This window comes from Panthera onca, chromosome A3 (assembly GCF_046562875.1).
Source record: "Panthera onca isolate mPanOnc1 chromosome A3, mPanOnc1 haplotype 2, whole genome shotgun sequence".
Taxonomy (NCBI): domain Eukaryota; kingdom Metazoa; phylum Chordata; class Mammalia; order Carnivora; family Felidae; genus Panthera; species Panthera onca.
In genome coordinates, this window is record NC_138341.1 from 124,829,507 (window position 1) to 124,851,723 (window position 22,217).

Below are 22,217 nucleotides of genomic sequence, written 5' to 3' on the forward strand. Positions count from 1 at the left end.
CGCGTCTCGCTCCCACGCCCCCGCAGCCGTCTCGCCGGAGCCCAGCCACCGAGGCAGCGGGGGCGCGGGGCGCTGCAGGTAGGGGCTCTGCGGCAGGGGCGCAGGGGCGACGGGCTGGCCGGGGGCCGGGGGCCGGCGGCACGAACTGGACGCCCCGGGGCCCTCGGCCTCCTCTCCACCCCCACCCCTCACCGCCCGCCCACCGGCGGGCGCGCCCGGGCCCTTTTTAGGGAATTCTCTAGCTCCTGCGGACTCAAGGGCGGGTGGAGCGGAGACCCGGAGGGCGCTCTGCCTTTCACGGGCACCCCGGGCTCCCCAGACCTGGACTCCCTTCTCCCAGCACCTTTCGTCTCGTAAACAACTCCTTTTCTCTCCCTGGCCCTAGCTCCGATGCCCCCTGGGGGCAGCTCCTTGGGTCTCGGGAGAAGGATGGGGCTGGGGGAGGGGGAAGGGGGAGCTCCCGCGCCCCCAGCCCGTGGGCGCCCCCACCCTCGTTCTCTCCTTCCCCTGCCCCCCCCCCCCCTCCACCCGGCCGCTGGAGCAGACGGCCCCAGGGGCCCCGGGTATTTTTAGCGCTGTGACCTGGGCGGCAGCTCGGAAAGCTTTTCCTAGGAATCGGCGTCAGCGCCTCCCTCCCCCCGCTGCCAGCCGGCGGCCACCCGGTCCCGCACACTGCCTTTGGCCCTGGCTGGCCCGCTTGGGTTTGGGCCCCTCGCGGCCCGCAGCAGCGCCTGTGGAGCTGGCCGGGGTCTCGGACACTGATTCCAGATGAGTCGAGGAGGCAGGCTGCAGAGAATGATGAGCTGGTCCTCAAGCTCTTGCCTCCGGTGATGGGCTCAGAGGGACGAGCAAATGGGAGTGAACGTGTACAGCCTGGGCTGGCCCAGAGTTCTGGTATTCTGGAAAGCTCTCAGCATTGGGGGTCCGGGGGCCCTGAATTGGACCCAGGCCCCGCCCTTCCAATTGCTACTCTGACTAGTAGGGATGTAAGACTGAGATGTCAGAGGAGAGGCGCCCAAATAACGAGCTGGGGAATGCGGAGAAGAGATGGGCGGCCTCTGGATAGTGTAGTATGCGGGCTTTACATTTTACGGGGCACCTGCACCCGCAGCCTCTCCCATTTGAGGCATGTAGGACTATTAGGCCATTTTCAGATGGGGAGACCGAGGCTGGAAAGATGATTTCCTTAGGGACAGAGCCAAGTCTGGAAGTCAGATCTGTGACTTCAGAGCAGGGTTTGGAGGGGATGGTGGTGATGGGGAGTATGGTGGGGAGGAGGTGCTTTAGCCTTTGTCTGGGTTTTGAAGGCAGGGCATGAACCAGAGTTGCAGCATTAGAGGAAGATGACCTTCCACCCTGAGATCCCCAGCCCACCCCCTTCCCTGGCCTTCTGAGGGGAGGCCGGGTCCATTAAAAGTGCCTCCCCCATTTGGGCTGGACCAGTCCTCTCACGAGGGCATGATACTGAGTCTTGGCCATCGGCCCCATTCCCTGAATACAGAGGAGCTTCTCTTGCCGTGCCTGGAACCGGCATCCCCTTTGTGGAGCCAGGGTCAGCGCTGCCACTTTAGGAGACTTGTGGTAATGGACTTTGTGGTAACGGACTTTGTTTCGAGGAAGGGAAAGAGGTAGCCAAGACCAGAGGTGTCCAGGCTGCACCTGGAGGCCCCACGGCTGGGATGCCAGCTGCAGCGGAGCTCCCCATGCTCCCCAGGCCCAGCCTCCCCCCCACCCCTTCCCTCTCAACTTCATAGCTGTACTTGCTTTTCCACCTTCCAGGAGCTGACATGGACCCAAATCCCCGGGCAGCCCTGGAGCGCCAGCAGCTCCGCCTTCGGGAGCGGCAGAAATTCTTTGAGGACATTTTACAGCCAGAGACAGAGTTTGTCTTCCCCCTGTCCCACCTGCATCTCGAGTCGCAGAGACGTAAGCTCTGAGTCCTGGGGAGAGGGACTGGGGTGGGGTAGGGGAGGCACGTCTTGTACGTCCTGAAGTATGGGAGCCTCATCCCCCCATTTTGTTGGCCCTCGAAACTTCTGTCTCTAGACCTGACACATATCTCTGACCATCCTACGGGCTCTGGCCCGCATCCTCCTGACCTGCCCCCTTCTTGATCTGCAGCCCCCATAGGTAGTATCTCATCCATGGAAGTGAATGTGGATGCCCTGGAGCAGGTAGAACTTATTGACCTTGGGGACCAAGATGGAGCAGATGTGTTCTTGCCTTGCGAAGACCCTCCACCAACCCCCCAGACATCTGGTATGCCCCTTGGCTTTGGGGACTTGGGCACCAGTTAGCCAGAAACAGGCGTCAGGCTCTGAAATGAGGCTGCAAGCGGGACCGGGGAAATATACACGTAGGGCCTGGAAGTGGGTGTTTCTACCAGTAAAACAGCTGTCTGTTCTGATTTTAGGGACGTTGACTCTGAGGGGAACTGGGTGACAGATCCTCAATCTAAAATTCTGAGGCGGGGACGCCTGGGTGGCTCAGTCAGTTAGGCATCTGACTCTCGATTTTGGCTCAGGTCATGATCTCATAGTTTGTGGGATCAAGCGCTCCATTGGGCCCCTCACTGTCCGCGAGGAGCCTGCTTGGGATTCTCTCTCCTCTCTGCCCCTTCCCCGGCTCTCGCATACATGCTCTTGCACACTCTCTCTCTCCCTCTCAAAATAAATAAAGATTTAAATGTGTTGGGTGCCGCACACTATCTAAAAATAAATAAATAAATCTAAAAAATAAATAAAACTTCTGGGAATGCCCCAACCCCCCCTTAATCTTTGTTAATTTTACATTTATGAAATTAATGTAATTAGTTCATGTAATTAAAATAATGTAAAATATAATTTTTATATTACACAACTTAAGCTATTTTAGCCATCTTCATATGAACATTTACTGAGCACTTTTTTTTTTTTTTTTTTTTTTTAGTTGCTAATACTGTGCCAAATTAGCTCAATTCTTATAATATCCTATTAGGGCAGGTGGTAGTATCCTAATTTTATAAAGGAAGACATTAGAAGTTGTCACACAGCCAGAAAGTGGAAAAGCTGAGCTCAAACCATGGCTTTCTCATTCCAAAGCCCGTATGTTTAGCTTATAAGATAGATACTCTCTTTTTTTAGAGTAGGTTTCATGCCTAATGCAGGGCCCAACGCGGGGCTTGAACTCATGACTCTGAGATCGAGACCTGAGCTGAGATCAAGATTCAGACACTTAATAGATGAAACCACACAGGCTTCTTCTTTTCTCTAAAACTGCTGCTGTTTACTGATGGCCTGCTACGTGCCAGGCATTTTATAATCATTCTTCGATTTCAGCCTCAAAACCCTTCTGGAATATAGGTGCATATCCCATTTTTACAGAGAAGATTCAGAGTCCTTGAGGGGGAAAATGACTTGCCCAAAGCTACCCAATATCAAGTAGGTGGCGTAGGTGGAGTTTGCACGCTTGAGTCCATGGAGCAGACTGCAGGGCCCATACATGCCGTAGTGAAATGAAGGGACCTGAGAGGACACCTGGCTGTCTGCCAGACTGGCTCAGTTGACTGGTGAGGCCTCTGCGCCTCTCTGGGCTTCAGCCCCTGCTGGCCAGAGCATCTCTCAGAGCCCCCTGAAGCCCTGTTTGTGGCGCTGACCAACTCTTCTTTTTGGGCAGGGATGGACGACCGTCCAGAGGAGCTGGGCCTGCCAACGGCCACGCCAGACAGGACCGCGTCCCGCACCTCCTCCTCGTCTTCTGACGACTCCACCAACCTGCACAGCCCAAATCCCAGTGACGGCGGAGCGGACACGCCCTTGGCACAGTCTGATGAGGAAGAGGATGGGGCCGATGCGGGGGCAGAGCCTGGAGCTTGCAGCTAGCAGTGGGCGTCCATGTATAGACTGAGCGGGCTGGCTCTTCCACACAGGAGACGAGAGGCCCAGCCAGAGCCCTGCGGAGAAGACCAGACTCTTTACTTGCAGCAGGCACTGGGGGGAGGCAAGGATGGTGGGATGGTGAGCCTCTGTGGGAATCAACCCTCCTGCTTTACTGCTAACCTTTCCTGCTGCGACCCCCCCCTCCCCCCCCCCCCCCCCAGTTTTTGGCTTTGCTCCTGAGGCAGGGCTTGCAGGCGTGGAGATGGAAGATGAGGTAGGACAAGATGCCGCTGCTTTTCCTAGCGCCCCTGCCTCCCCCAGACTATCCTGCAGTCTTCTGATAGAGTCTCCTACACCAGTGTCTCTAAGTGGACGTGAACTCCTAGCACTCCCCGTGCGGTGGTACCCCTGCTCCCCCACCCCCTGTTTGGGAACAGGGCACGGAATAAGTAATAAACAGATAATAATATACCAACCACCCCCCTTCATTTATCACACTGCAGAGATATCAAACCCGCTGTATTTTTTCAGTTCTCTAGCCAACACCATGTCCCCATCTCTCATGTACTCTATATCTTCAGGAAGTATTTCTTGAATACCTATGCCAGACATTTGGAATGCAGTTTTGAACAAGACAGGCTGTATCCCTGCCTGCATGGAGTTTACTGTCTCTGGAGGAGAAAATCAGGTAAATACCACAATTCACAGTGTAATAAGCAGCGTGATGAGCGAGCGACTCTGGTGTCAGAAAATAGCTTGTATGGTCATTGAAGAGCTGAGTTTTAAGCTGAGATCCAGAGGCTGAGTGGGAGTTTGCCAAATGGGGGCTGTAATCCAGGCAGAAAGAGCAGCTTGAGAAGACTTTAAATGGGGAGAAACCGCTCCGAGGAACTGAAACATTCAGCTTGGCCGAACTGTGGAATTTGAGGATGAGAGGAAGGGAGAGGTAAGACTGACAAAGGTTAGTCATGAAATACTTTGAAGCCTGTATCAAGTTTCAGTTTGGCTGCTAGTAAAAGATCAGAGACTTAAGTTACAGTTTTCTTTCCTTATAGAAAAGAAGCCCAAAGCACAGGGCTGTATGACTGCTCCAGAGTTCTTGGGCGTCTGAGTCCGTTTTGGCTCTTTTTCTCAGCCGTCCCAGCCACACGGCTGGGATTCTCATTGATAGCTTATGTCTGATGGCTGCTGCGGTGCCAGCCATCACGTCCCTGAAGCTGGCAGAAAGACAGAGAGAAAACCGGGGATGGGCACAGCACAGCCTGCAGTCTGTTTCCACTTCAGGAAGCATTCTTGGGAGTTCTGTCCAGCAATGTCCACTTTCAGCTCACCGACCAGAGCTTGCTAACGTGAGAAATGTTTCACTTACAGATATTTTATAGACATAGGGACACAACATTATCTACAAGAAAGAAAATTCTGGTGTTTGGAAAGACAGTAACCTTTTCGAGTCACTGAGTTACCAATGCATCTGATTTCTGTACTACCTTTCAAACCTCTCAGAAGCACCAGGGCTACTGGAGAGGGCAGGATAATCCTTTAGTAGGGGCACACTACTCTCTTGTTAAAATCAGGGGTATGTTACTAAGGAACAAGAAGACAGTCTTTGGAATGGTAACTGGCAGTTTACATGTTAGAGGTCACGTTAACGAATTTGAACTTTATGGGGAGTAATGAAGAATTACAGGTGGTTGAACTTGCTTGTTAAAAAGGTAATTCTGGCCGCAGTGGAAAGAACATACCGGAGGAGGAGAGAGGCTCACGACAGACATCTAACACAATACTCCATGCAGGAGATAATGGTAATAATGATCAGCTTGACTGGGTTGAGGCAGGGTATAAACAAATAAATGACATTCATTCAGTAAATATTTATTAAATGTCAATGTTTAACATGTATAAGACACTGAGGGTCTTATAGACTTGGGAATGTAGAGTGGCAAGAATAAAAAAAAGGGGGGCCACAGTGCTGCTTTTATGGGGGTCTAGTCTAGTGGGGGCCCAAATGTAAAATTGTAATTATGACCAGTGCTAGGAAGGACTTAATAGCCTACTGGGAGCCCTCACGGAACATCTCCCTTGAGGAAGTGGCATCTGAGCTGAGCCGAGCCCTCAAGGGTAAGAAGGAGTCACCTAGGGGGAGCAAGGTGGTGGGGGCGGGGGGAGAGGCTCCTTGTGGAATGCTGACTGGAGGAGTGGATGCCTGGGAATCAGGAGGTGATGGCAGCCAGCTACGTCTCAGGCAATGGACGAGGGTGGAGGTGGACGGGATACAGAAAGGTGGAAGGAATGAAGAGATGTTTGGGAGACAAGTTTCCAAAAGATCTGACAGGTAGGTGAGAGAGGAAGGGGTTAAGGGTGCCACCATTGTTTCTCCCTCATGCAACAGGACCATGTGGTGTGTTACTTCCCCAGATGGGGAGTGTCAGAGAGAACCAGGCTTGGGAAGAAGGTCATAAATTTGTTTTTGGATGTATTGAGTTTGAGGTGCTCTTGAGACGTACAAGAGGGCATATTGGGTAGGCACTCGGACCCGAGTGTGGGGTTTGGAGAGGATTAGGCTGGGAAAATAAATAGACGGAGCTACCAGGTGTAGGTGCTACGTGAGTGTGTCCAGGGAGGGATGGGGAGTGGAAGAAGAAAGGAGAGTTCTAGGACCCAGCCATAAGGGGCATCAAGGCATTTCTCACATCAAAAAATAAATAAATAAATAAATAAATAAATAAATAAATAAATAAATAAATAAATAAAAGAAGGAAAGAAAGAAAGAAAGAAGGAAAGAAAGAAAGAAAGAAAGAAAGAAAGAAAGAAAGCAAGCATTCCACCCCACTTCATACATCAAACACCACCCATGGGATCAGTGACCTTCAGCCTAAATCCCAAAGCTCCTGGTGCCACCCAGGCTGAGTGAGTGACAGGCCTGCAGTCTTCCAGCCATCCCAGCCTGCTTCCACCCCTGCAGGAGGCCATTGTAAGTGACAGCTCTTGAGTGCTTTTCCTAGCACTGGTGAGAAACTTGTGGGAGTTTTGTGCTCCTTTTGTCTAAAAGCCTCTGTGTCCAAGTTGAGATCATCCACTAAACTGGGCCGGGACTGAGTCTCATGTTAAATTTTGCAGTTGTTCTGGGTTGTTTAGGACTTTACTGCACACAAAAGACATGGTCTCTGCCTTTGCCCTCTCCCTTCCCTTGGAGTAGCAAAGTTCAGCCGCCCGACTGTGGCTGAGCCTTCTCCTGGGCTGCAGCCTATGAGCTCCGTGGCTCTGCTATGCAGGGCTTCTCAGCTCCCAAGGGCACCCTACTCCCCTTCGAGGCGAATAATGGGAAGTTAGACTTGCTTGGTTGCTGTCAATAGGTCAACAAATCTCTTAGTACTCCAGGCACAGGGTGTTTAGATCTGTGGGGCTTAGGGCAGGGAGTTTGCCTGGGGAGAGGGACTCCAGCCTTCTGGAGAGATAGAATTGTTTGTGAGCCTTTGGGGAGCCTTCAATTCAGCTGCTATGAGCCCCAGCCCTGCCTGGAAAAGTCTAGGGTCAGCTGAGACCCCAGGACTACTTCCTCCTTGGACAATGATCTCTTCTTCTGCCAAACCACAGGGTCTTGGCTAGCCTTCAGAGCCAGCATCTCCAGCTGACTGTTTTTCGAGGCCACACAGTGCCCCTGGAGAGGAAAAGGGGATTCGGAGCCAACTCCTAGGCAAGTGGCCCAGCTTTCAGTCTCCAAGCCACAGTGTGGCTTCTTCTGTCTATTGCCTAGACTGGTCACAGACTCTGGGGAGGAGGGGAAGAAGACAAGCTCATCCCGTAGAATCCTATGCTGTGGAGGAAATAGGAGGGGCCACAGCTTTGGGGAAGATTCCCTGGAAGGTGTGTACTGTGGCAGTCCTTAGGAATGCACAGAACTTGACACTGAACAGCATGGCAGTGTGGGGACAATATGGGACTGTGCTGTGATTTTTGTTTGTTCAGACATTACTGAGCACCTACTATGTGCTAGCCTCCTTGCTTAGGAAACAAATACTAAGGTGACCAAGAGCTCTTCCAGGAGCCGACACAGTCACACACAATGGAAATATGACACAGGCTGTAGCAGAAGTGCACAGGGGACTATAGCACACCAGAGAGGGAGAAGGTAAGTCTCCTTGAGGTGGCTGGGTGTTTATGATGGGGACAGGCAATTCAAATGGAGACAAAGTACAGAAATATAATCGTAACGATGGCAGCTCTTTCTTTCTTTCTTTTTTTTTCTTTCTTTCTCCCTCCCTCTTTCTCTTTCTCCTTTCTTTCTTTCTTTCTTTCTTTCTTTCTTTCTTTCTTTCTTTCTTCCTCTTCCTTCCTTCCTTCCTTCCTTCCTTCCTTCCTTCCTTTCTTCTTGAGGTTGATGGTATGGACTCTAGTCCTGGCTTCATGACTCAATGTGATGTTAGGCAATTATCTTAGTTTCTGTACTCCAGTTTTCTCTTCTGTAAAATGGAGATCATAGACCCTATATCAAAGATTGAGTAAATGATAGTAAATATTAAGCACTTACTACATTCTAGACCCTACATATACATAATTTCTAATTCTTACAACAACCCCGAGAGTAGGTTTATCTATTTTTCAGAGGAAGAAAAGTGACATGGGTTGCTTATGCTCATATGGGTTAAAAGCTGCTGTGGGGATTTGAACCCTTCTCAGTCTGACATCTAAACTCAGGGCCTTTCTTCCATTCCATGTCTAGTGGGAGAAGAACACTATATATATAAGTAGAATGAGGGCATAATGACACTTTTTGACACTTCCTCTCTGGTTGGTTGGGGCATATCTTGGTAGACCTGTCCAACACCAAATTTGGCTCTTTGTAGTAGTATGGTTGTGAGTTTCCCCAAGAGACTGTGGGCAAAATCTTTTGTGACTATGTTTCTCATAGGGCAGCTGGAAAAACCAAAGCAGGAATTTTAATGTTGGAACTTTACAACTCAATAATAAAAAGGCAAATAAACCAACAGAAAAAGGGGGAGGGGTGGGCAAAAATATTTTAACAGACTTTTCACAAAAGAAAACAGATGTATGGCCAATAAGCATATGAAAAGATGTTCAACATCATTATACACCAGGGAAACGCAAAATAAAACCACAATAAGATATATGTATACCATATAGCTAAAGCTAAAAAATCCAAAAAATTAAAAACAAACGTTGAGCAGGATGTGGAGTATCCAGAACTCTCACATATTGTTGGTGCAAGTATAAAATGATACATTTTGGGAAAAGCTCTGAAATTTTCTTAAACAGTTAAACATTTACCTATTCTTTGACCACTCCTAAGTATTTACCCAAAGGAAATAAACATATGTCTACAGAGTAACTTATACAGCAACCTAGTTCATAATAACTAAAGTCTTGAAAGAGCTCAGGTGTTCATCATCAGGATAAACTAAGGTGTATTCATACAATTTAATACTACATAGCAATAAAAAGAAAAGCTGCTGATACATGCAAGAACATGGATGGTTCTCAGAAGCATTCTTCCTGTGAAAGAAGTCTTACACAAGAAAGTATACGCACTATATGATGGTTTCACTTATATGAGCCAGTAGAACAGATTAAGCTATATTGTGGAGAAAAATCAAAACATTGGTTGCCTCTGGAAGGAAGGAGGACGCAGAGATTGACTGGCAAGCGGACTAACCAACTCTCTAGGGTTTTAGGAATGTTCTAGATCTTGATGGGTGTATGCTCTTGTCAGACTCAGTGAATGTGCACTTGGATTGTGCATTTCATTGTATGTAAATTTTACACCAAAAGAAAAATATCAACAAATATTAACCTTTATTTAATGACATGCATGCTGAAATATTTAGGGGGGAGAAGTGTACTTATGTCTGCAATTTACCTTGAAATGTATCAAAACATAAGAATTGAGGGATTTACAGACCAATATGTGATAAAGCAAGTATAGTAAAATGTCAATGGTGGAGTCTAGGTGATGGGGAAATACACGTTCATTAACAGGAGTTCATTCTTTGAATTATGCTGTATGTTTGACATTTTTCATAATAAAGGGGACAGTTATTCGGGGGTTTTACAGGAAAAGCTCTACATCAGGTTTAGGACTGAGCAAATGGAGACACCAGAAGCACGAGACCTGTCACGTGACCTAGCAAAAGTAACCTTTTCAGCCTGTTTCCTCAACTATCATCACATAGGCACAGCGGCAGTGGCGACACTCGGTACTATTAAGCAAATTCTAATGGGTAGGAATACCGCAAAGTAGGGAGTCATCCATTCAGCCCCCCATCCCACCCCCGTCAGGCCAAACGTCCACCGCCCTTCGTGCCCTACGGAGCGCCCTTAGACGAACCAGCCACGAAGGACCTAGCTAGCCCGTCTCTCTGGTAATCTCACCCCGGTTTCCGGGACGGCACCGGAAGTCCTTTCTCAGACGCTCTTCCTATTGGAGGTCGGTCTTTCGTGGGGGCGGGCACCGCTTGGAGGCGGAAGCAGCCGCAGGCATGGCGGCGGCCTTGCCGCTCGTCCTGCTCGTGCTGCTGCTACTGGGTCCGGTGGGCAGGGGCCATGCAGAACCCCCACGCGACAGCCTGCGGGAGGAGCTCGTTATCACCCCACTGCCTTCTGGGGACGTAGCCGCCACGTTCCAGTTCCGCACGCGCTGGGATTCGGAGCTGCAGCGGGAAGAAGGTGAGAGGGTGAGACTGGAAAGGTGTCTGTGGCACTTGCTGGGACGGTGGGTAGAGACGAGCTTTGGGAGGCGAGGCTTGGTTCCCGGGAAGGGTTTCTGGGCCCTGGACTCGGGCCCCGACAAACTAGCTCTTTGGGAAAAGATGGGAGAGTCATTGAAGAACCCCGTTATACCGGTGGTGAAACTGAGGCCCGGAGAGGGGCAGTGACTCCTCCTGACTCCTAGTTCAGGTGCTTTTTCCGCAGGCCCAGGCTGCCACTCTATAACCCTTTAGTTAGAACCCTGCGTCGACAAAACTGACGATGATGCTATTGGCGGTTACTGTTTATCCTGGGTGGTAGGCGCAGTGCTAAGTTCTGTGAGCGATTGTGAGATGTTGGAGATGTAGAGAGGTAAGGGCACTTGGTCAAGATCACATCACTAGTAAATGACAGTTTGGTATGGCATTCGGATGTCTCTGGCCCCAGCGCCTGGGTTCTGTTACTTCTTTGGGGTGGCTGAGAACCTGTCCTTCAGGATCATCACTCACTTGCTCCCCCTTTCCAGTATCTCATTATAGGCTATTTCCCAAGGCCCTGGGGCAGTTGATCTCCAAATATTCTCTACGAGAGCTGCACTTGTCATTCACGCAAGGCTTTTGGAGGACTCGATACTGGGGGCCACCTTTCCTGCAGGCCCCATCAGGTGCAGAGCTCTGGGTCTGGTTCCAAGACACCGTCACTGAGTGAGTGCCCACCTTGAGGACTGTTGCAGGCCATAGAGGGGACGTAGCAGCCACGGGTGTTGTCATCCTGCCACTGCTCTTGGGGGGCAGCAGTTCCAGTGGATAGCAATTCTGTGGGGGGTGAAACTGGCATCAGAAGTAAGAAATGATATCACCGCTAAGTGGCATTCTTTACTTTGGTGGGTTTTTTTACTTCCCTTAATACTTCCACAAGGTAGCACATGCATGTATCTGCAGAGGCAGGTAACAAAGAATTGAAGCTTACTTAGATGTAAGGCAGTAGAAGACTGTGGCAAACTGGATAACCTTTTAAAAGACATTCACTACCCTCATCATCATCACACCAGGAGGGCCAAACAAAACATCTGTGGGCTAGAATTGGCCTACGAGACCCCAGATCTCCATGTTAGAGGAATAGCTTCTGTTTGGGAGAGGGACAGGTTTAGGTACTGCTGTTGTACCACAATTTCCTCTTAATTCCACTGTGAGAAATCAGTAGCACAAGTATGATTTAAAAAGGGGGAAATAATGGAGAGGGGTCGGGACTGTGGCTAGAGAGCTTGAGAGGACAGCTGCCACTCAGCCTCAGTAGATCGTTGCCACGTGGGAACATTGTTGCCTACTGTTGTCAGATACTCTCATTTGCCAGAGATGCCAGAAATCTGGATTTTAGTGTGCAAATTGGCAAATGGAAATATCGGTAATTTCAAAATTTAAGAAATGCTGTGTGGGCCAATATTGTGCACACCAAGTGAAACCGGGTTATGGCTTGGGTAGAGCTTTCAGGCTTCCAAGTTTGCAGTCTTTATTTGAGGCTTAAGGATTGGGGCGATTGGAAAACTCTGAGCAGAGGATTATTGAAAAACCCCAGGACAACACTGAGGTGGTATCAGCTAAGGAGCAAGCAGTGATTTCCAGATCTGCCAACCCTTTCTCTCTTGCCTGAACTCTGGCTCCTTTGCCTTCTTGCCATCTGCTTTGCCGTCACTGTCTCCCCTCAGCTCATAATTGCCTGTAATGTGGAGCTGATGTTGAGAATTTTGGTTTTATGCTTTCTGTTATGAATATAGAGACCAAGTCCGTTGTGATATTTCTCTTTCTGATTTAATTTGATGTTTTTGTAGGGTCCTAGAATGGTTGTTTCCCCTTGTTCAGTGAGCCTTTACAGATGTAGGGCTTCCCACTCTGAGGGTGGAACCAGGACTTACTTTCATGCCCAGGGCATTCACAGGGAAATATGTAGTTTTGCCCAGCTGGGCACACCTCAGGTGGTTCATTGGGATGATCTCAGCCTCTGAAGATGTGGGGCACTTTACATGGTATTGTGGAACATACGTAGGTGACCCAGACTTGCTCCTTGTCCCCTGGTTGCTCATAGCCTAGTTGAGGAGAAAAGATGCTTAAAACAAGATGCTGCCACCACCTAGCCATGTCCCAGGAGGGACCTTGTGAGAGGCCCATATGGTCAGAACGATCACAGCACAGGAGGAGGCTGTGGTTGAGGAGGGCAGGAGAGCCTTCCTGGAGGAGGGGGCTTCCTTGAAGGTGGGCAGAGAGGGGTGAGTAGGGCATTCCCAGGCAGGAGGAGGAATCACCTGAACAGAGACCTGTGGGGATGCAGGGATGTCCAGAGTGAGGAAGAAGAGGTGGGTAGGGCGAGACCCAGGAGGTGGCTGAGCAGGGCACCTGGGCCCTGGCAGCTCCGGGAGCTAGTCAGTCTAATGATTTGGCAGCCAAGTGCAGGCTTGGACGGAGGGAGCAGAGGCAGCCCCGTGACAGTGAGTGGGTTTGTGTCTCCATCCAGCGTGGATAAATCTTGGAAGGAGCTCAGTAACGTGCTCTCGGGTATCTTCTGCGCCTCTCTGAACTTCATTGACTCCACCAACACGGTCACTCCCACTGCCTCCTTCAAACCCCTGGGACTGGCCAATGGTGAGATAGCCCCGTGGCCCTTTGCTTCTTGCTGGTACCTCTTGCCTGAACCTCTGCCTCCTTTCTCCTCAGCTTCCTCCTTCCTCAGCTGGGCTGGGTCATAAATCCCCTGGGTGTGCAGGCCCGGGAGGAAGGCTTCCCGAGACCGTGCTGTCTCTGCCTTGCCTTCTTCTCCCGAGGAGAGGAGGGATCCCATCCCCAGCAGAGACTGTTAGGGCGGTGGTGCTGGAGAATTGCATGGCGAGCAGGAGGGGGGTCGCCCCAACTTTGGAGTATGGGTCCTGAAGAGTTGGGCCCCAAAGCCCACCCCAGACAGCTTGAGTCTCCCTCAGGCACTGATCACAATTTCCTGCGCTACGCTGTGCTACCGCGAGAGGTTGTCTGCACTGAGAACCTCACCCCATGGAAGAAGCTCTTGCCCTGCAGCTCCAAGGTGAGACCGGAGCTCCCTGAATGTGCATGGGAGCCCTGGAGAGCGGTCAGGGCTGGCGCGCGTGCCCCTTCTCTGCCTGCCCCCCCCTCCCCCAGGTGGCGTTCGGAGCAGGTGTCTCACCATGCAGGGCACTGACCTGTCCCTTCTTCCTGCTTCCCTCCAGGCAGGCCTGTCTGTGCTGCTCAAGGCTGACCGCTTGTTCCACACTAGCTACCACTCCCAGGCAGTGCATATCCGTCCTGTTTGCAGGGTAAGTCATGGGGAATGGGAGTGGGGGTGCCATCCAGGGCCCCTGAGGGAACGTGCAGGTAAAGCACGTAGCCTAGTGTCTGTCGCGGGCTGAGCCAGTAGTAAGTGCTAGCCGTGATGCTGATTATATGGGGCATTTGGCCACACACCAAGGAAACTGAGCGGTTGCCTGGCAGGTGGTTAAGAACAATAGCTGTGTGTGCAGCTGCCAGCCCAGTCACTCTGGGCATGACCTTGGACAGATCATTTCATTTCCCTGAGCCTGGTTTCCTCCTCTGTCCAATGAGAACAATAGTAGGATCAGTTCCTACGGGTGTTGGTGATGGTTCATTCGACTGGTGCATAACGCTGCTGGCACAGGGTCAAGTGCTCAGTAGTGAACAGTAGGAAACCAATGGGTGGGAAGATACATACTAGACAAGGAATTGAGTCCGGGTGGGAGTCCCCGAGGCTGTGTGTGTGGTAGGGGGCGGGGAGCGATGCGTCCTCACGGCCACTGTCTGGCCCTTGTGGTAGAATGCACGCTGTACCAGCGTCTCCTGGGAGCTGAGGCAGACCCTTTCTGTTGTGTTTGATGCCTTCGTCACAGGACAGGGGAAGAAAGGTAGGCTGCCCTGGCAACTCATTATCGCCCCCCACCATCACTGGTCCTGCCCTGTCTGTGCAAACAAGGCCTGTCCCCAGCCCCCGCTGAACCCTGCCCTCTGCCCCTCAGATTGGTCCCTCTTTCGGATGTTCTCCCGAACCCTGACGGAGCCCTGCCCCCTGGCTTCAGAGAGCCGAGTCTATGTGGACATCACCGGCTATAACCAGGTACCGATGTCTCCAGTCACAACCGTCCCCCTTAACCCAAGGCCGGCCTGCGTCTCTGCTCTCTTCTCAGCCCTGCCCTTGTGCCCCCAGGACAATGAGACGTTGGAGGTGACCCCTCCCCCAACCACCACCTACCAGGACGTCATCCTCGGTGCCCGGAAGACCTACGCCGTCTACGACTTGCTGGACACGGCCGTGATCAACAACTCTCGTAACCTCAACCTCCAGCTCAAGTGGAAGAGCCCCCCAGAGAGCGGTGGGTGCAGACGGGCCGCTGGGCACAGTGGGCTGCAGAGGTTTCATCTCTGGGGGAGACTCCTAGTCCTTCCTTTCACCATGGATATGAATGAAGCTTGTATTTAGACCCAGGTCCCAAGTCACTGTTTTTGTTTTTTGTTTTATTTTTTTTTTAATGTTTATTTATTTTTGAGAGACAGAGAGAGGGACAGAGAGAGAGAGACAAAGTGCAAGTGGGGTAGGGGCAGAGAGAGAGAGAGACACAGAATCTGAAGTAAGCTCCAGGCTCTGAGCTGTCAGCACAGAGCCTGATGTGGGGCTCTAACTCAAAAACTGCGAGATCATGACTTGAGCCAAAGTCGGACACTTAACCGACTGAGCCACCTAGATCCCTTGAGTCGCTGTTCTGATCTAACTCCATCTTCTAAGCTCTGTGACCTTGGGCAGGTTCCTAACCTTACTGTCTCATCTGGAAAATGGGGTCATAATTACCCAGCAGAGTAGATGACATAATTAATGTAAAACACAGAGTTCGTTCATTCAATCAGCAAATATTTTTTGAAGACCTAAGATACCCTGCATTTGAGAAACATTATGTCTGTTGATTGAGGCAGACCTGAGACAATTAATTAGTTGTGATTGCATTCAGTGTTACCAAGGAAAAGCGCGGACTGTCACAAGGGCAACTGGTTTGGGTTGGAGGGGGCACGGAGCTCGGCACATACAAGTGCTTAGGAAGTTATAGTAATTCTGTCATGCTGTGGGCCGGGGAAGACGTGGATAATTCCAGAATGCAAGTTTCCCAGTTCTGATGGAAAAGCTCTTCCCCACTGCCTCCTGGCTCGGAGAGTCTGAACGAGGCCAGGGGAGTGAGCATGAGGAGTGACCCTTGCCTTTAGGGGCTCTTAACCATGAACTTCTCTGTGCAGAGGCCCCTCCGGTGCCCTTCCTGCATGCCCAGCGGTACGTGAGTGGCTACGGGCTGCAGAACGGGAAGCTGAACACGCTGCTGTACAACACGCACCCACACCGGGCCTTCCCCGTGCTGCTTCTGGACACCGTGCCCTGGCACCTGCGGCTGTATGTGCACACCCTCACCATCACTTCCAAGGGCAAGGACAACAAACCGAGTGAGAGCCGAGTCCTGGGCCGGGCCCCCCTCCCCAGCTTGCTGTCCCCCCGGGTCCCCCAAACCCTCATGTCTCCAGGTCATTCCTCAAGTGTCTTGGAGACACTGCACCGACACAAAGTCCAGAAGGGTTTGAAACGTGGACAGGGTAGCCTCACGGTGCCAGATGCGGAAGTAATTTCTACAAGACAAATAATTTTAACACGTGGTACTACTGATTCTTAATAGGGCTTTACGAAGGCAGTGGTTTCCTCGTCGTTTTCACTTACTTGCTCCTCCTTCCTTGGTGCCCTGGTCACGTCCTTTTGTGCTGATTCATGGGCTTGCAGTAGAGAACAGGTTAGCAGCAGGAGAAACAGTATAGAAACAAAAAACGATAAAGCTGGCGTAGACGGTTTTTGTCTCCTTGGGAGGGTTAAAGAGCTGTAGTTTCAAAAATGTATTTGTATTTTCTGTGTTGAAGAGGAGTCAGTATTTACTGCCTGCTTTCCGCTAGGTGGCAGGCATAGCACTGGGGCGCTTGTCGTTTGGAGTGGAGGGAGACCTAACAGAGGACTTCTCAGGCAGAGGTCCTGGCACATCCCGAACACCCAGACTTAACGTGTCTCAACACTTGCTGTTGCCTCATTTTTCAACCTGGGGTTGTTGTACTTCTCTTTCGCACCACTGTTTGTATCACCTTCAGAATCTCTCCTTCGGACATCCCACCCCTGTATTTTGTGGACTTTTCTGTTTTGTTTTTTAACCTTTCGCTCTGGAAAGTGTCAAACGCACAGCATGTCATGCTGCCCTGTGCCTGTCACAAGCGCCAGCGGCCTCCAGATCCCCTCGCTTGTGATCTCTGCCCTTATTCCGTTTCTCGATCTTGTTACGTTTCTGCTGGAGTATCTTAAAACGGATCCTAGACACCATAGCCACCATGCTTCAGTCTATGTCTCTAACAGGTAAAGGGCTTCTAAAAGAATACCACCCATTCTTGGCACTCTCGTTTCCCCCAGTGGTCTTAAAAATAACACTTTATAATTGTTTTTTTGGGTGAGAATCGAAACAGCATCCTCACATTGCATTTGCTTGATAAGCTCTCAAGTTTCTCTCTCTCTTTTTAATTCATAGGCTTTATTTTCTTAGAGCAATTTTAGGTTGAGAGAAAAACTGAGCAGAAAGCACAGAGTTCCCATGTACTCCGTCTCCTCCCACCCTCAGTTTCCCCATTATTAACATCTTGCATTGGGGTGTTTGCTCCTAAGTCTCTCTTAATCTATAACAGTTCCCACTTTTTTCCCCCCAAGTCCGTTTTTCGGAGAAACTCGGTCATTTGTTACATGGAATGTTCTACATTCTGAATCTGTCCTTGTGCCTGTGTTTAACATATTCCTCCCTCTCTTACGTTTCTTGGTTGCTGGTGGTTAGATATAGAAACTTGATTAGATTCGGGTTCCACATTTTGGTCAGGAAACTTCCGGTTCTGTGAACTTCCTGTTGCATCACATCAGGGATCTGATGCCTGGCGCCCCGGTTTTAGCGATGGGAGGATTAACTAGATTGAACGTGTCTCGGGACAGCTGCCCTGGAAACATCTTTCCCCTTTTCTAGGACCCTGCTTCCCTCCCTGAGCCTGCCTGGCTTCTGCGATCCAGAGCCTAAGACCTTGATAGGTAGGGGCGAGGGTGCAGATAGTCTGACCCCAGGAGAGAGGTGTGGGTGACCCTTGCCTGTCCCCAGGTTACGTCCACTACCAGCCCGCGCAGGACCGGCTGCAGCCGCACCTCCTGGAGATGCTGATTCAGCTGCCGGCCAACTCGGCCACCAAGGTGTCCATTCAGTTTGAGCGGGCGCTGCTCAAGTGGACCGAGTATACCCCGGACCCCAACCACGGCTTCTACGTCAGGTGGGCTCCCCTCACGTACTGCCCCGTAGCCTCCTGACCCCCCGCTGTGCTGCTTTGCCCCTGGTGGGGGAGACCCACCCACGGAAGGCCTGTCTGCCTCTCCACAGCCCGTCTGTCATCAGTGCCCTCGTGCCCAGCACGGTGGCAGCCAAGCCCGTGGACTGGGAAGAGAGCCCCCTGTTCAAGTCCCTGTAAGTATGACCTCAGCCGCCTGCTTCGGGGCGGGCATCCACACAGACGATCAGGTTTCTGCTGGCCAAAGCAATGTGCAGAGTTAACTCAATCCCAATAAAAATCCTAGTGGTCTATAATATTTGTTCTGACTCTGTGAAATGATTCTGAACTGCTTCCAGAAGAATAAAGAGACGAGGAGAGCTGTAGTTCTAGCCTGCGCTTACTCATTGATTCTCTTAACGAATATTTCATCGAGTGCTTATCAAATGCCAGGTGCTTCAGAGAGCCCCGGGCATACGGCAGGACACAACACAGCCTTGCCCCTGCCCTGCTCATGTCAAGAGGCTGGAGGGGAGATTCTGGTCTAGAGTGATGGGGTCACAGGTGGTGCTGGGGAGTACTCCAGTGGGTTATCCAGGAGGACTTCTCTGAGGAGACAGCCTCGAGGCTGAGACCGGAGGCTAAGGAAGAGGCAGCCCAGAGAAGGCCGGGCCCCTTTCCTCACGTCAGCACAAGGCAGCTCTCCTTTGAACAGGTTTCTGTGCTGTCTTACGTGTTTCTGTGTTGATCCGAGATGTCTTCTGTCAAAAGGTTTTGAGGCTAAGAAAGCTTTGCAAACCCTCACCGCTGCGCTTGGACCCAGTGCAGCCAAGAGTGGGGACGGGGTGGGGCAGGGTGGGGAGGGTTGGAGCAGCCTCCTCCTTCCTCACCTTTCCTTCCCGACCCCCAGGTACCCGGTCTCCGATAGCTCTAGCTACTTTGTGCGCCTCTACACGGAGCCGCTGCTGGTGAACCTGCCCACGCCGGACTTCAGCATGCCCTACAACGTCATCTGCCTCACGTGCACGGTGGTGGCCGTGTGCTATGGCTCCTTCTACAATCTCCTCACCCGAACCTTCCACATCGAGGAGCCCAGCACGGGCGGCCTGGCCAAGCGGCTGGCTAACCTTATCCGGCGTGCCCGTGGCGTGCCGCCGCTCTGAGGTTTGCCCTCTTCACGGCGGGGCTGCTGTGAGCCTCTGGGGAGGGGCGGTGGTGACTCCCAGGGCTCTTTCTGCCACGTGTTCTCTACAGAGTTGGCTTTCGAACCAAACCGCCCCTGGACGAGGCCGAGCCCTGGAGTGTGTTGTCTGGTTCAGTAGCCACAAGCCAGATGTGGCATTGGAATTTAATTTAAATTAAAAATTCATTTTCTCTGCTGTACTGGCCACGTTTCAAGTGCTCAGTAACCAGAAGTGGTTAGTGGCTACTGTACTGGAGAGTGCAGACAAACATTTCCATCATTGCAGAAGGTTCTAGGACAGTACCGACCTAGATAACGGGGCACGTTGAAGAACTTGTATCACTGTGTGGTAGCTGGAATTGGCTAGTTGTGGAATAAAAAGTGACTTTCTTAGTTCTTGGCCTCCTGTTCTTGAGGCCCGGGAAGAGGGGTCTAGGGCCTTTGGCTGGGCGCCTGCCTAAGACTTCTACACTTTCCCCCAAACCCTAACAAACAAAGTTCCTTCACCTGCTGAAAATTCCTTCTTCTCTGGCTTCCCTGGTGCCCTCATTGGTGATTCCCAGAACTCCCTGGGTTTGGCCAGGAGTGTTTATATAAGCATATCCATGACCATGAACGTGAATCATCCTCCACCTTCCAGGGGCCCTGAGAACCAGTCCCCGATCACCAGGGGTAGGGCTGGAGAGGCAGAAGAGCTCTGTGTGTTGGTTTTCTAACCATGTTGTACATTAGAATCACTTGAGATGCTTGTGAAAATAATGCAGCTTCCTGGGGTCCAGACCGTGTGAATTCAGTTGGCCTGAGTGTAGCCCACCCCGCCTTTGCATTTCTGTCAGACTCTTCACGGGCACATGTTGTGGGTGGTCCTTAGACCTCCCACAGGCTTTGGAGCCAGGCCCATCGGATGGAGGCCTGCCCCTGCCCACCTCCCCTTCTGGTTCTACAGCCCTGGGTTCCTGTAGCAGATCCTTAGGCAGACTCCCCGCCAACCCCCCACCCCCACCCCCACCCCCCACCCCCCCCCCCCCCCGGCCCAGTCTTCTGTCTCTGCCTCTGGCACATTTGGCATTAGTTGTATCCGTATTTGCAGACTGCCTGTCCCTTCCCCAGCTCTCAATCATAGCGTTAGAATGCCCTGTTCCTCCAACCACACACTCTCCTCTACTGCCTGGTTCACGCTTACAAAACCAGAGAGATGTTGCTTCCTTCAGGAAGTCTTCCCTGATACACCAGACTGCTGTAGGTGCCCCTTCCCTCCGCTCCCAGAGCTCCCTGGACTTACTTTCACAGGTTCCTTATCATCCCGGCTATTCTTTTTCTTAAACGTCCATTAAACTCCTAAGGTCCCTGGGGGCACAGGGGCTGTCTTCTGTCTGGACCTGATCCAGCTCGGGACATGAAAGTGCTCCATCAGCGTATGTATGAATGGGTATAGGCTGTTCTGGCCTGGGATCTGGGGTTCAAGGGTAGGGAGGGGAAGGGCGAGGGGCACCTAGAAACCCCACAAGTATGAGTGCTGGGTCTTTAGCACAATAGTACTGGTGATGTCTGTACCGCCAACATAGATGGGGCTGTTTAGGTTGCCTCTGAGGGTTTTCCGAGAGCCCCCAGAATGTACGAGTGATGTGTGTGCAGGTGTGTGTGTGTGTGTGTGTAGGAAGAAGGTGATGAGCTAACTGAGACCATGGGCAAAACCACCTCGGTTTTGGTCACTTGAGTTTTTCTTCCAAGCAGTAAATAAGCAGGGCATAAATGGGATGAGAGTGTGGTGGGAGGGTGGCCGAAGTGGGCTGCAAGCCAAGTCAGCAGGGGGTCATGGCCTGGCTGTCTTTACACCCCCAGCTGGGTCAGCACTCAGAACAACCTCCGCTACCATGTCCCATGTGATCCGTGCACTGACCACACCATGCTCCTCCCTGAACTCCAGATCCATTTACCCAACCGCCTCCCTGCCGTCTGTGCTTGGACGTCTAAGGGCATCTCGGATTTAATATCAAACCAAGCTTCTGATCCTCTCCCCTTCTACCCTCAACAGGCGCATCCATGGTCAGCTCATCTCTGTTAACAGCACCCCTCATCTTCCCGGTTGCCCAGGCCAAAAACCTTGGAGCCGTCCTTGATTCTGCCCTCATGAGCCGTGTGTGCCCGTAAACAACCTCCTCTACCTTCAAAGTGAATCCGGGAGCCGACTCCCTTTTCACACCCCCAGTGCGGCGCTGTGGTGAGGGCTAACCTATGGTGAGGGCTAACCGGCAGTGCCTGTTTAAAGCGCTGCCCAGCAACTAGCTCCCCGCTTTGCTGTTGTGGTTTCCCTCTGGCTCTCACCGCCATCAGCATGCAACGTGTCTTACTTATCTTGTTTATTAATAATTAAGCTCCATAAGGACAAGGATTTTTGTCTTGTAGCTGCAGTGTCCAGAACAGAGCCTGGCATGTGGTTTGCATTCCAATGATTGCTGAACGAATGAGTGAATGAAAGGATGAATCTCAGGCGGTAATTTTGCTGCGAAGCAAGCCGGGTCACCCAAACATCTGGGTTCTGCACCTTGAAATTCTTGCTGTGCCAGCACCTGAACTGAAATCAAGAGTCAGACCCTTCACCAACTGAGCCACCCAGGAGCCCCGGTTCTCAGTTCTTACTGTCCCATGTCATGAGTTGATCTGAGCAACTGATTAAATTCTTTAGTTGTGTGTATGCCGATTTATATTTTTTTACTTTAAAATCGTTTTTAATAGTCGTATTTTTAAAAATGTATAAGCTTCAGAGCAAAGACACTATTTCATATACCAGTGAAAGTCTATCCTCGATCAATCTTCTAGAGCTCAATCTCTCAGGTAGTTAAGAACGTGAAAGAGAATGAGGAAATACAGGGGAAAACATGTCCTTTCTCTCAAATATGTATTATTTATATGTATTTGGGAATATTTGTATATTATTTATATGTATTTGGGAAGGGCACACCAAGGACATGAATGAAACCACCAAGGACAAGTGTCTAGTCTGGGAATCCCAGGTCCTGGATTCTAGTATTGCTGTTTGGTCCCAGGCAGCCTTATCTCAAGGAAGGGGGGGCAGCAGGACAGGGTATGGGGGAG

The 22,217-nt window shown here is 51.2% G+C and overlaps 3 protein-coding genes across 5 annotated transcripts in view; all 3 read left to right on the plus strand.

Annotated features, from left to right (window-relative positions):
* Positions 1-1,893, plus strand: part of SYS1 (SYS1 golgi trafficking protein) — a 34,971-nt gene extending 33,078 nt beyond the window's left edge. Inside the window, exon 4 of the mRNA XM_060619126.3 lies at positions 1,780-1,893. Within this exon, the coding sequence (XP_060475109.1) occupies positions 1,780-1,786 (7 nt within the window). The 3' untranslated portion in view covers positions 1,787-1,893. The remainder of the gene's footprint in view (positions 1-1,779) is intronic.
* DBNDD2 (dysbindin domain containing 2) lies at positions 1,788-4,332 on the plus strand. Its single transcript, XM_060619104.3, has 3 exons — positions 1,788-1,926; positions 2,122-2,259; positions 3,655-4,332. The coding sequence occupies exons 1-3, from the start codon at positions 1,788-1,790 to the stop codon at positions 3,858-3,860; spliced, it is 483 nt and encodes a 160-aa protein (XP_060475087.1). The 3' UTR covers positions 3,861-4,332.
* Positions 4,333-10,305: 5,973 nt separating this feature from the next.
* Positions 10,306-19,514, plus strand: PIGT (phosphatidylinositol glycan anchor biosynthesis class T). Of its 3 annotated transcripts, none has more exons than XM_060619136.2 (12): positions 10,306-10,538; positions 11,086-11,263; positions 13,068-13,195; positions 13,498-13,628; positions 13,792-13,878; positions 14,394-14,481; positions 14,593-14,690; positions 14,781-14,946; positions 15,857-16,057; positions 17,779-17,944; positions 18,052-18,135; positions 18,849-19,514. In XM_060619136.2, exons 1-12 carry the CDS (start codon positions 10,352-10,354, stop codon positions 19,099-19,101), a joined length of 1,767 nt encoding a protein of 588 aa, XP_060475119.2. In that variant the 5' UTR covers positions 10,306-10,351; the 3' UTR covers positions 19,102-19,514. The 3 variants fall into 3 exon arrangements, with proteins under 3 accessions (XP_060475119.2, XP_081651481.1, XP_060475130.2); XM_060619147.2 differs by having other exon boundaries at positions 10,307-10,538; positions 13,528-13,628; XM_081795355.1 differs by lacking the exons at positions 11,086-11,263; positions 13,068-13,195 and having other exon boundaries at positions 13,528-13,628.
* Positions 19,515-22,217: the final 2,703 nt, after the last annotated feature.